The sequence below is a fragment of the Gopherus evgoodei genome, chromosome 2 (assembly GCF_007399415.2).
Source record: "Gopherus evgoodei ecotype Sinaloan lineage chromosome 2, rGopEvg1_v1.p, whole genome shotgun sequence".
NCBI lineage: Eukaryota > Metazoa > Chordata > Testudines > Testudinidae > Gopherus > Gopherus evgoodei.
The window spans coordinates 215833324-215846758 of record NC_044323.1 but is presented as its reverse complement, the minus strand read 5'-3'; the positions used below and the strand labels follow the sequence as shown (position 1 = coordinate 215846758).

General features: G+C 40.8%; 1 protein-coding gene across 3 annotated transcripts in view; it reads left to right on the top strand.

Moving 5' to 3' along the window:
- The window catches only part of KCTD1 (potassium channel tetramerization domain containing 1), a 92875-nt gene that overhangs the window by 38900 nt on the left and 40540 nt on the right, over positions 1-13435 (top strand). For 2 of the 3 annotated variants that reach the window (XM_030552959.1, XM_030552957.1), the window contains exon 2: positions 1889-2067. In XM_030552959.1, the coding sequence (XP_030408819.1) occupies positions 1904-2067 (164 nt within the window). In that variant the 5' untranslated portion in view covers positions 1889-1903. Of the gene's footprint in view, positions 1-1343; positions 1417-1888; positions 2068-13435 lie in introns of those variants that run through there. The other variant, XM_030552958.1, reaches the window with a different exon arrangement.

The window sequence follows — 13435 nt, the reverse complement described above, 5'->3', positions numbered from 1 at the left end:
AACTATTTCAGACTCCATGGAGCTGCAGTGTGCTAAATTGTAAGAGGAATGTGTGTTGGACAAAAAAAGATACTAGTAAGGGAGGTAATATAGTGCATTGCATTCACCTCACAGAATTTGTTTTTGGTTTTAATCACCTTTTCTAGTTAATTTTTAAAGCTCTTACTTAATGTGCTTTTCTTCACTCCTGTCTTGGCTATTAATTATCACACTTATTTCCAGTTTGTGTCATTTTTTGCATTTTCCTTTTCCTGTCACTTCTCCACCTACTTTCCTGTAGCCTTTTTTATTTTGAATACTTTTAACCCAATCTCGTTATGCAGATCTTGGGGTGGTGGTTGTGCCACACCACATTTATAGTAGATGCCAGGGTTTTGTGTAGCGAGTATATCTAGTATCTTGTCAGGACTCGTCTTCGTTCTGCCCCAAGCAGGTCCTCAAGAAATTCTAGTTCTTAAATTGATGTTCTGCAAATGTTAAGGTGTATTTTATGAGCAAAAATTAGCCAGACTTTTTACTCCATCCCCTCCCCTCTTGTCTATATTTGACCCAAGTTCAATTTTATGTATGAAAGAGAAAATTAGTTGTTTGAATATATTATGGTTTATAGAAGCCTTGTGTTTGAATTTATTGGCAACAGTGGCTACTACATTAATTCAGTTAAACAAGTATCTACCTCACGCTGCCTTTATAGTTTGTCTTTAAGAGCAGTGTAAACATTTATAAATTTTTTTAAACACAAAGAACCTCATTAATCTGAATGCCCCATAATTCTTGCACTCAGCTGTATTTTCTCCCTGCTTCTCAAAGACTTAATATCATACTAAGAATCCATTATCTTTTACAACTAAATGACTTGCCAAAGGAATAAAGCATGTTTTTTGATTTCTCACTATTTTGCTTATTTTTTTAAATGAAAAATTCAATAATTACTAGTTCTCGGCATGTATTAATAGGATTCCACTGAAAATGTATCCTGTCTGTAGGTGAGAAGTGAAATTGTCTCAAAACAAATCTAGACCGAGTTTCTGTTTGAATCCCAGAGCTTTGAAAATAGCCTGCCTTACTGGCTTCTGCAAAGCACTTCACCCTGCCCCACCCTATTGCATGCACAGATTGCACTGCACTTATTCCTCCTCTGACTAAAAGTTTGTTTCATCAGCATCTGTTTCTGTTCTACTTTCAGAGCTTGCTTTGGATTGGGAAGCTGCTCAGAACAGCAGTCTGTTTTGGGCACATAGGGGCACTTGTCATTATAGTATAATTTTTAATGGAAAATGTCTTTCTCAAAGGCTGTCGGTGCCCATTGTTTTACAGTACATGAACAGTTGGCTAGTCCAGGTGTTTCCTCTTTTGTTTTCGTGATATGTGGATTGGAAATTCAAGAGAAGCCTTTGCAGAATGGAAGAGCTGAGGGTTTGTATTTATCTGTCGTTAACTACATAGCAATGAGTGGGATTTGGAAAGAAACCCAAATCCTGTGTGCTTTTTAATTTTAAAAAGTGTGTATTGTTTTAAAGGAGTCAGAAAGGATATAAACTATTAGCATAGCTCTTAAATAAGTGAGTATTCCTATTTTTTGTGGAATAGTTTTATAATGAATAGTATTCAGAAACAACCTTTTTTATTCAACACTAATGGTTTCATGTCTTTTTTAGTGGGTTTTATAATTATACTTTATTCAGCATAACTATATTTAAGTTTAAAAGTTGAACTGATATTTTTAAAGAAAAAACTTAATTCCAGTCTCTGATGTAATAAAATTAAAGTTGCAGGCTGAAGATGAGATTAGTGATAGGTGTCTATTCACTGTTCACTGGGCATCTGTGTCTTTGGGAAAGCCAGGCAGCCTTAAGGAAATTCCTGACTCATGTCTGTCTCTTTACAGGACAGCCGGCCAAATATGTCAAGACCTCTGATCACTAGATCCCCTGCATCTCCATTGAACAATCAAGGCATCCCCACTCCAGCACAGCTCACAAAATCCAACGCACCGGTTCATATTGATGTGGGTGGGCACATGTACACCAGCAGCTTGGCCACGCTTACTAAATACCCTGACTCCAGGTAATTGTAAAGATTGCATTTCATGTATTTTGCCATTCATTGATTTAGTTTTGTGCTTAGACATTATGGGGCTCTATTCTCAAAATGTTACATTTGTCCTTTGCTTTAAAATGAGCTTGGTGTTTCTGAGTAGGTAGGAGGTGGCAGGTTGATCTTTCTTCCTCTCCTACCGTACACCTCAGACTAAAGACATATCTTGACAAATCCCTTTGTTTATGGCCTGAAATAAAGTTGGCACCAAGGCAGATGTTCTTAACCCTTGCATAAAGTTCATTAATATGCACTCGTTTTCTCTGACTTCATATATGAAAAATCTAATGACATGGTTACAAATGTACATACAATTGAAAACAGAATTTTGAGCAACATTTACTTTCCCACACTGTCAACATGTAATCCCAAACAACACAGTTTTAAAATACAGTTAAGATTGTAACCTGTGTCTAATAGCACTAACTTAAAACCTTATTAGATCATTTGTATTTTTAAAACCATTGCAATTATCTGTGGAATCCTAAATATTCTTTTATATCCCCAATTATACTCTAGTGAGTTCGGGGTCCCGGTAGATCATGAGTATTAAATAGTGCTATTAGTTTTTCACATCCACAGACAAATTATATGATGTCAATGGAGTAAAGATCCATCGCAGAGGTGGGGTCTATTTGTCTTTTTTTTTTTTTTTTTTTTTAAGAGCACTGAACATACTCTTGGTGAGCTTTACATGGGCAAGATTTGAATTCCTCACTCTAACAGATAAAGAAATAAAAAGTCGCACCTCAAAGTCAGAAAAAAGGAGCTATGCACAAAAGTGGTGGTCATAATTAAAGCTGGCCAAGAAATGGGAATTCCTTTCCACAGAACATTTCAGTTTAGGCAACATTTTTGTCCTGAACTGGGATGAAACATCAAAACATGAATTTTGTCACAGGAAGGGATTTCAAGAAAAAAATCAGCTTTGGTAAAACCAAAAAACTCTGGCTGCACAGTGCACCTGAGCCACAAGTTCCAGGAGCTGGACAGTCAGAGAAAATGAAAATTCTGCAGTAAAACTGAAAATTTTTGCAAAAGGGCATTTTTTTGTCAGTAAATCATTGACTAAATTTTTTTTTTTTTGACCAGTTCTATACAGAACATCACAGCTGGGCTATTCAAGCATCTCTGCTATAGTATTTCTTGTTGGTGTTATCATATCCCTCCTGTTTAAATCACAGGTATAATTGGGGCATTTCACAAGTTCTATAAATGTGCATTCACTGCACAAGTCAGTTTACTGCTTCTGCTTTGATAGAGTTCCCTCTACATTGCAAATTACCATATTTCCTGATCACAGCCCTGTCACATGACTGCTTTAAAGAGTCACACTTCACACCTACCGTTCATCTAGTTCAATAACAATAATAGAACCCTTGGAACAATTATGCAGTTAAACCATTTAGCAGTTTAAGCTCTTTGCTTTAATCTTTTTTTTTTAATCTTCAGATTCTGTAGCTGTACTTCCCTTTTTTATAACATACAGTCCATTTTAAAGCGTAGGGTTCTGTTTTGAGCATACAATTCACTGCAATGCCACTTTTTCCCCCCTCCCTCTGCTAATGCAATATAGCTTATAGTCTTAGTGTGACAATAGTATTATAATACATACTAAAGGCACCAAGAGAGAGACCGAAGAGAATACTTATGGAAAGAAAGAAAAAAACAGAAAATAAAAAGTTTAGCCCACTTGATAGGGCACTTCTTTTCAGAACAAGGAGCACTACTTCTTGTGTGTATGAGGAGGGGGAGACCGAAACATCATGAAGGGGCAAAAGCAATACAAGCAGTGTGATTCATCCAAGAAGAACTGAAAATTTTTCTCCTGGTCCAGGAACAGTGTATAGAAAAGTTTAACCCAGAAAGCATTTGTAGTGGTCTGCAAAACTGGTTCTAGCCCTGTTGGGAACCTCTCTTAGGGAAGTGCAGAACAACCATATAAAGTGGAGCTGGGACAATTAAGCATGTCTCGGAATCAGGCTGTTGATAAAGTCATGGAAACTTTAAAGAAATAGTTGCTCTCCTCTTGTTTTGCTCTTCTAGGAAATTTGAGAAGCCATTTCTGCTAATATATGCAGCTACTGTTTCCAAGTTAGAGGCAATATGCTGGTCCAGCGAATTTCAGTGAACAAAATAAAAAATCATATGGTGGGACAGAATTTCAGGTTAATCTTTTCTCCTCTCAGTTCAATGTGCCATTGTGACACTTTATGAAAGTGGGAATGGCAGCTGCCTATGTTAGAATCAGGAATTTAATAAATTTAAAATGTAATAACAAATACTGACTTAAAAAAAAACACACACACACAACCCCTAGGTAACAGCTGCTTGTTTCATGTCATTGTGATAACCTTTTTTGTTTCAAGTCTGCAATTTTTTTGTTGTGTTGTGTTGTTTTGTTTCAGTAGTCCATGTTTCTTGAACCAGTAGATGAGTGAGTTACACAGATTAAACTACTTGATAGTGTAAAAACAGCAGAGTCCTGTGGCACCTTATAGACTAATAGACGTATTGGAGCATGAGCTTTTGTGGGTGAATACCCATGCATCCAGTGAAGTGGGTATTCACCCACAAAAGCTTATGCTCCAATACGTCTGTTAGTCTATAATGTGCCACAGGACTCTGCTGCTTTTACAGATCCACGGCTACCCCTCTGATACTTGATAGTGGGGATTCACAGCCACTTCTAGAAAGTTTTTAAAACACAAATTTTAGCACTGGCAGCCTCAAAAGAGCAATTACTAAATCAGTTTGGAAGTCAAGTCAAGAGCTGTGAGGTGATAAGATGGTAATCATGATGTGACTTTTATTTTTATTTAAGGTCAGATACCTCAGTCTTCCAGCACACTTGTTAATTTTATATTTATTGGTGAGTTGGGAATATAAACTTTCCAGTGATACACTACATTAAATTCTAGCCCCAGCAGTTGACAAGAACCTGACATTCAACTTTACATATATAACTGGTCCCTTGGATTAGCAGTTTTTTGTGGCAAAATTCCAGAACTTGAAGTTGTGTTACTGTTGATCTCTACTTTGGCTAAGGTAGAAAACAGAAATGAACAGAAAGAAGGCATAATTCTTGTAAAAATGTGGACCTTATTTATTAAATGCCCTGTGTTTTTGTTTTATTATTGGAGGCACATGGTACCAGTTTCACACCTCCCCAAAATAAACCATGAAACTGACATGGTTCAACAGATCTTCTCTGAATGATTTTCCATGTGGATTCCACTCTAGGCTTACATGCGCGCAAGATCAGATTTTTTTGGCCAGCAGTGCCTGTGGCCAAGCTTGGACCTGCAATACCCTCATACGTCCTTCTTCCCCAGCCCCTCCACCTAAGGGCATAAAGCCCAGCCATCCTTTGGTTCTTACTTATTGCCTATAGCTGTGAGATGGAAGCTGTGCAGTGTCCATCCTTTCTTTGCACACTATTAGTTGGCTAGATTCCTAACTAGTTATTTTATTTAATTAGTTGTATCGTTAATAGCTTATTGGCTAAATACTTATTGCTTTTTAAGTAATCTTCAATTAGGATAGATCCTACTTTCACCCTGTAGACATGTACTAGCAACAGGGCAGAAGCTAAATCTCCAAGATTCAGGACCTGTCTCTTGCGTTATGCTTCTATGCCTGATGGCTACTGATGCTCCTATTTTGCCTAGACGAGAGACACATCCAATAGCAATGTTGGCATGTCATTCTTCTCAAAACTCACTCGAACCCAGGGAAGCTCATGTGAAGTTGTTCCTCCTTGACAGATCAATGCAAGTTTCCTTGAACATCGAGAGGAAGGCTACAGCCAGGCCTTACTCATATAGTCACTCCCTTAGGGTACATCTACATTGCAAACAAAACAAAATAAAAAACACAGCAATGAGTCTCAAAGCCTGGGTCAAATGAGTCAGGCTCATGGGGTTTGTGCTACAGGGCAAAATATAGAAGTGTATGTGTTCTTGCTTAGGCTGGAGCCTGGGCTCCGAAACCAAACAAGGGAAGGTAGGCCTCAGATTTTGGGCTCCAGCCCAAGTGGAAACACCCTACCTACACTGCTATTTTTGGCCCCATAGCATGAGCCTACTCGGTTGACCCAAGCTCTGAGACTTGCTGCCACAAGATGGTTTTGGTTTTTTGCACATACCTGTATTGCTTCAGAGAGCCGAGATTCCAGCCTGAGTAACCCCATCTCCTCAAAGGCCCTGCTCATCTGCCACTATCTTGGTATTTCTATCCTCTGACAGCGACAGAAAGAAGCGTTGCTCCAGGGATGAGCCAAGCACAGGTCACCATCTCTGGCACCTAGCAGATTGAGACATGAGAGTCATCAGACACGATTTGTCTCATGTACAATCTTCTAAGGGCCAGAAGCCTGCAAAGGCATCAGCCAGTGCCTCCATCCAACTGCAAGGAGAGCACATACAGTACCCATTAAATTGGTGGACTGTGCTTCTCTTGATACAGACCCCAGCACAGAGTGCATTGGTACCAGGAGCGCTGACAAAGAATGCTTCAATACTTGGAGCTTTGGAACAATGTCTTGTGGTACCTAGTATCTCAGCACCAGCTATCTTGGTATCTAAACCATACACAGCACAGAGTGACTTACTGTGGGCCCAGTATCAGTCATCTCTCCTTGAGAGATTGAGGGTGGTGGTATCGAAAGCACTAGCTTGCTTGCTTGCTTGCTTGCTTGCTTGCTTGCTTTTTTTTTTTTCTTATAAATCTTCTGTATGTCAGGTTAAAGAGGCATCCTGTCTCCAGTAGTGACTTCTCCATGCGGGCACAAGGTCCTCCCAATATAGCTTATGGTGGGGGGAGGAAGAATACACCTTTTTCTCCTCCTCCGCTGGGCATAGTTGGGACTAGTCTCCCACCTCTTCCTAGGTAGTATAGTGAGAGATGGGAAGAGATTCAATGATAGGTATCAAGAAAAGATATAGTGCTCATAGCTCTCCTGCTACCCTCCAGGTTTTCTTCACTTCAGTATTCATATCCTTACTATCTAAGGCCCTGTTGGATGCCTGTGGCACAACAGTACTCCAGAAAACCTGCACTATCCACTGTCTCTAAGGCTAGGTCTACACTGGGGGCGAGGGGGTGTTGTCGACCTAAGATACACAACTCTCGTAGCTGAAGTTGGCATATCTTAGGTCGATTTATCTGGCCGTGAGGACGGCGGCGAGTCGACTACTGCTGCTCCCCACCTCTCACCGAGGTGGAGTTCCAGAGTCGACGGCAGAACGATCGGGGATTGATTTTATTGCGTCTACACTAGACATGATAAATCGATCCCCGATAGATCAATCACTACCCACTGATCCGGCAGGTAGTGTAGACGTACCCTCAGACTAGATCACCCTCCCCACAGAGAGAGTTAACTATTTCAAAAAAGCAGCTGGTACAGCCTCAGATGCTAGACAGGAAGGAGAAGGAAAGTGAGGAAAAGCATCAGCTGCAAGGAGAAGGAAAAACTATCCCTTTTGTAATCTCCGCCTCCTTTCCCAGATGAGGCAATGACCACATCTGCCTCAGTGAATGAATTCAGGGTGTTCCAGGATTTCATAATGCACATGGCAGAGACCCTGGGTATACCCCTGGAGGTAGTTAAAGAAAAATAATATCAAACTCTTGGAGATTCTATATGCTTCCACACCATGCCCATAAATGAGCAACTCTTGAGGCCAGTGAAAAACATATGACACGCGCAATCATCCATTCCAGCCATTCTGAAATGAGCTGACAGGAGGTACCAGGTTCTTTGCCAGGGATTCGAATATTTTTGCTCACATTCAGCACTTGGTTGTCTTGTAGTGGCTCCTATTCAGGAGAGGTCAAAACAACAAGGACCTCAGAAACCCATGTGAAGAAAGAAGGGCCTGAAGAAATTGGAACTCTTTTTGGATGGAAGGTGTATTCATCAGCTGGCATCCAGCTACAGGCGGTGAATCACCAGACTCTCCTCTCCAGATGTGACCTATGTAAATTGGGATAAGTTGTTTGTTTAAAGACAAGCTCCCAAACACCAGGAAAAGATGAAAACTATTATGGCAGAGTTCAGCTGACTGCCTGCACTGTGTAGCAGGTTATGCTTGATGTGTCTGACAGGGCTGCAGTTACTATGGCCACAACAGTAACAATGGTCATCATGGCTTCAGACTTCGGAGTTCCCCAGGGAGATCCACACAATTGAGATGACCCCCGCCCCCCCATTTGAAGGTAACAAACTTTAACTCTGGAAAGGATCAGATCCTTTGTTCCTTAAGAATCAAGGGCGACTCTACACTCTTTGGGCCTTTAGGTTCCAGTCTCAAGGAGGAAGCAAACATGCCAGCAGTTATCCTTCAGACAGTGCACCTTTGCTCAATATTATCAGCTAGAGAGGCGCCTAGAGCCACTGAGGAAGACACAGATTCCACCATATGTGGGCCTCTTCTGCCCCACAGTCTAGGGCTCCCAGCAGCACCAGATTAGATGCTAATGTAGAGAGCCTGATAGAATCACCACAGGATTTTTTCCCCCATTCTAACTGCTTACTCTTTGGCAACTGCTTCTTATTTTGGGGGAGCGTGGACTGGGATTGCTTCAGGCGGTGGGGTCCTGGAGATTGTAGACAAGGGATATGCTATCCAGTTCCAGTCGCTTCTCATCTCTTTCCTCCTGTCCCTTTTTAGGGACCTTTCTCACAAGAGCGTTAAAACAAAAAGTGGATTCCCTTCTACATTTAGGAGCAGTGGAGTAGGTGCCCTTACATTTCAGGGCAGGGATTTTTAGCCTCATTACTTTCTGATCCTAAAGAAGAAGAAAGGGAATTGGTGGCCCATCCTGGACCTTTAGCGTCTCAACATCATTATCCAACATTTCAAGTTCAGAGGTCAATCCAGCCTCCACAATTTTCTTGTTAGAGCATCTGGACTGGTTTATGGCTCTCAACCTACAAGATACCCGTTTCCTTACTTTAATCCGTCTAGCCCTCAGGAAATACTTCAGATGCCTGTTAAAAACTTTATGCTACCAGTACAGGATCCCTGCCTTTTGTGTTTTTCCACAGCAAGGTTATCCACCAAGTACTTGGCAATCATGGCAGCTCATCCAAGACTACAAGGAATTCAGGCCTATCAATACCTTGACAGTTTACTAACCTGAGGAAAATCACCCCAACAGGTGAACAACTTGATTCAGGTAACTCTCAAATTCTTTGCTTTGCTGAGCCCCAAAGTCAACAGAGAAGAAAAATCTATATTGACTCCAACTCAGAGTATAGACTTCATGGTAGTAGGTTTAAACTTCAGATCAGCAAATGCTTACCTTCCACAGGAAAATGTCAGACAATAGTAAACTCCATCAACTAGTTTCAAGCTCACCCAAAAACGTTGAGAGCATGTCTCTGACTTCTAGGACACATGGACTCGTGCACCTATGTGTTGCAGTTTGCCAGACTTCACCAATCTCCATATAGAAGTGGTTGAAATCAGTGTATTTACCCAGCAGACACTGCACAGACACAGTGGTCTCAGACCCACAAGAAGTCCTCTCGTTAGTCGATGGAAAGATCCTCTTCCAGTGTGCAACAGAGTACTCTTCGCTGCACCTGTACTTACCAAGACTCTCGTGATGGATGCTTCTATTCAGGCATCGGGGATGCATCTAGATGATTTGAAAGCCAAGGCCTATGGTCCCCTCATGAAATTTGCCTCCCATAAATGTCCTGTATCTCTAGCCAGTTGCCAGTCTCTAGGTATTCACAATACAAGTGGTGATAGACAGCATGACAGCTAGCATTATTCCCACAGGCAAGAGTGAGAAAGATCTTTTCTGCCCTATCAGGAGGCCATGTGGTGCTGGAATTGGTGCATTCACGTCCAAATTGCATTGGTGGCTCTCTGTATCTTCCCAGCCATCAGAGCACCATGGGTAGATCAAATATGCAGACAGTTCTTGGACAACCACAAGTGGGCTGTCAAAGATGCAATCCTACAAAACTTTTTCAGAAGTTAGGCCTTCCAGAAATAGACCTGTTTGCCATAGACCAGAACAAGAAGTGTGAGGCATTGTGTTCGGAGGAGGCAAGCCTAGGATCTCTGCTGGATACCTTTCTCACCCACTGGACACTGGATTGATATCTGCCTTTCCGCCAGTCTCCAGGATACAAAGGTTTCTGTGGAAACTGTGGCAAGATAAAGGACTGATGATTGATAATCGCAGCATGGGCCAAGAAGTTCTGGTATTCAGATCTGATGATGAATCTTTTAACACAATTCTCCACTGCATCAGTCTCTTAGAACAACTGTCAGATCCTACACCTCGTCCCAACTTCCTTATATCTGACATCCTGGATGTTGGCTGGTTGACATCCATTGAAGAAGCTCTTCAACTGAGGTTCAGAAACATTCTGTTCCAAAACAGGATACCCTCAGCCTGATTTGACTTAAAGCTAAATGGAAGAAGTTTTCTATTTGGGTATCTTAACACCAGCTGTCTCCCTGGACATCACCGATTTCAGTATTATTGGACTATTTCCTAGCTCTGAAACAATTTGCACTTTCTGTTGGTTCCATAAGGGTTCAGCTAGTAGCAATATCTGCACACTGCCATCTTATCCAAGGCAACACAGTATTTTCTCATCCTACAGTGGCAATATTCCTTAAGGGCCTTATTCATGTTTCCCCCCCTCAATTCAGAAGACACGTTCCTCTTGGGATCTCAAAATAATACTCACAAGATTGATGGATTCCACCTCCCTCTGTGCTCTTAACCTGTTCCCTGTACCATTTTTTGATGAATACTATCTTTTTAGTAGCTGTGACATCAGCTAAGAAGGTAGGGGAGATTCAGTCTCTCACAGCAGGTTCTCCTTATACAGTGTTTCATAAGGGACCCTAAGTTTCTGTCCCAAGTTTTGAAAATTCCATATGAACCTATCCATTCATCTCCCAGTTTTCTTTCCCAAGCCTCATTCAACCCCAGGCGATGCTAAACATCACATACTTCATGTAGTAAGAGCGCTGCCTGAGGGACAAAGTTAATCAGAAATCCGTCCAGACTGTCTGTGGGCTTTGCTGATCATTATGAGGCAATCCATATCTTAACACACATTATCTAAGTGGATCTTCAGCTGTAGAAGAGCATGTTCTGAGTTAGCTGAGTTAAATCCATCTAGCCATGTTAGAGCTCTCCTCACTAGAGTGCAAGCCGCCTCTTCTGCCCATTGAAGAATGTCTCTCTTTCTGAAATCTCTACTGCAGACAGAAGCTCTGTGAAGCTCAGTTTACACACTTACCAACACTACTGTTTGGTAGAAGCTTCCAAATCAGGTATCCATTTCATAGGACTGTCCTGCATTCATTGTTTTATTCATCTGCTCCTAGTACTCACCTCCAAGTAGAAGAATAACTGCTTGTTAGTCATCAAGGATGGAATCCATGTGAACAGTTACTCTGGAGAAGAATGGTTGCTTACTTTACATCATCTGTGGTTTATTGAGATGTGCTGTCCACATGGATTCTATTAACCACTCTCCTTCCCCATTACTATGGATTCCTCCTGCTCTGAAGTTCTATATTGGTGAAAGCATCTGACGAAGTGGGTATTCACCCACAAAAGCTCATGCTCCAAAACGTCTGTTAGTCTGTAAGGTGCCACAGGATTCCTTGCAGCTTTTACAGATCCAGACTAACACGACTAGCCCTCTGATATATTGGTGAAGGAACTGAGGAAGGGTTGGGTCTGCTATATCCTTTATACCTTCAGATGGAGGAGGCATGAGGACCTCTATGGGGCAGGTGCAGTCCCAATAGACACTGCTGACCAAAAGAATCCAATCTTGTGTACACAGAGCTCACGCATACCAAGAATAGAGTCTGAGTGGACAACACCTCTCTAACGCTAGTTGCTATGGGGTAGATAACTGTTCTCGTGTTCTCTCTCTCTCTCTCTCTCTCAGATGAAGATGAGCTATTGCTAGCTAATGTCAATCTTTATTTTTAGAGAGATGCCAGCAAAGAGCAGGGAAAAATTAACTTAGTGTATGTTAAACTACTGTTTTGAGACAACATCCAATTTCATTTTCCTGCAACGTGAACATGGATTTTTTATTTTTTTTTTTTAAATCTTGGTCTGCATTCTCCTCTTTGGTTAAATTTTAGAATTAACCTCAACAGAAGTCTATATTTACCTGTGGGTTGTTTTTTTTTAACTTATGAAACTTTTTGGTGACCCTTTGCAGAATGGGAACATTCATGTGTCTAGTCTGTAGGCTGTTTTAAATCACAACAACAATTTAATAGCTAAGAACTTGAGGAGTCGTCTTACATTTAGTGATTGGCAAACCACAAGTGTTTCTGGTTCTGAAAAGATCAAAATTTCTCATGAGCTTTCTAGTAGTGTTGGACTTCACCAGGTCATGTAATATCATGGCAATGGTCTAGGTTACAGTTTTTCAGCATTTTCTACTATGACTGTTGAAGGCAGAAAACCCATCAAACTTTTTTGAACTTTCTACGTTTTTGATTTCATTCCAATTTTTGACAAAGTTTCAGGTTGTGTATCTGAACCAGATTTGCTCATCTAGTTATTTAGCTTTTATTTTACGTGGCCCCTGGCTGGTTCTTTGGCTTAGAAGGAAGCACAACTTAAAGGTTAGAAGCTGGCAAAGAATCAGATCTTGTTTGTTTGTTGTCTGTCACTGACCTGCTCTGTGACCTGAGACATGTTATGTAACTATAGAGTCTTTTTTCTTTTCTTTTTATGTAAGATAATGGAAAATCCCACCTCGTAAAGTGCTTTGAGATCCTGCAAGTGTGTAAGTGCAAATACTGTATTAAGAAGCCAGTAGTTGAGACGAGCAATTGATGACTCTTGTCAAACTCATGGAGTGCAAACGTAGCTTAAAAAAAACTATATGCTTTTTAAACCAATAGCATTATAATGTGCAAAACATACTTTCCTCTCTGTCATTTTGGATCTAAAATACTTTCAACCTCCTATACACTTGGTATTGTCAGTAATATATAGTTATAAAAGGGAAGCATCGGAATGCTGAATTAAGATGATTATACTAAATACTTTAATCCTGCATAGTTCAAAGCTTCTTCTGCATTATTTTCCCACAGCAACAAACTGTTCATTCCTACTGCACAGTATTACTTTATGTACTCATTTGAATGAACCAAATAAGACTTTTTACCCTACTGCCCAACAAAATACTCAAAACCAAGGGAGGGTTGGATCTGTGGCCCTTTTAACTCAGAGAAAGGAAATGTAATGAAGGTCCGTTAGGAACTGGACTGATGATTTCACATAAGACACTGAAGAGTCATCAGATAACTGCTAAGTA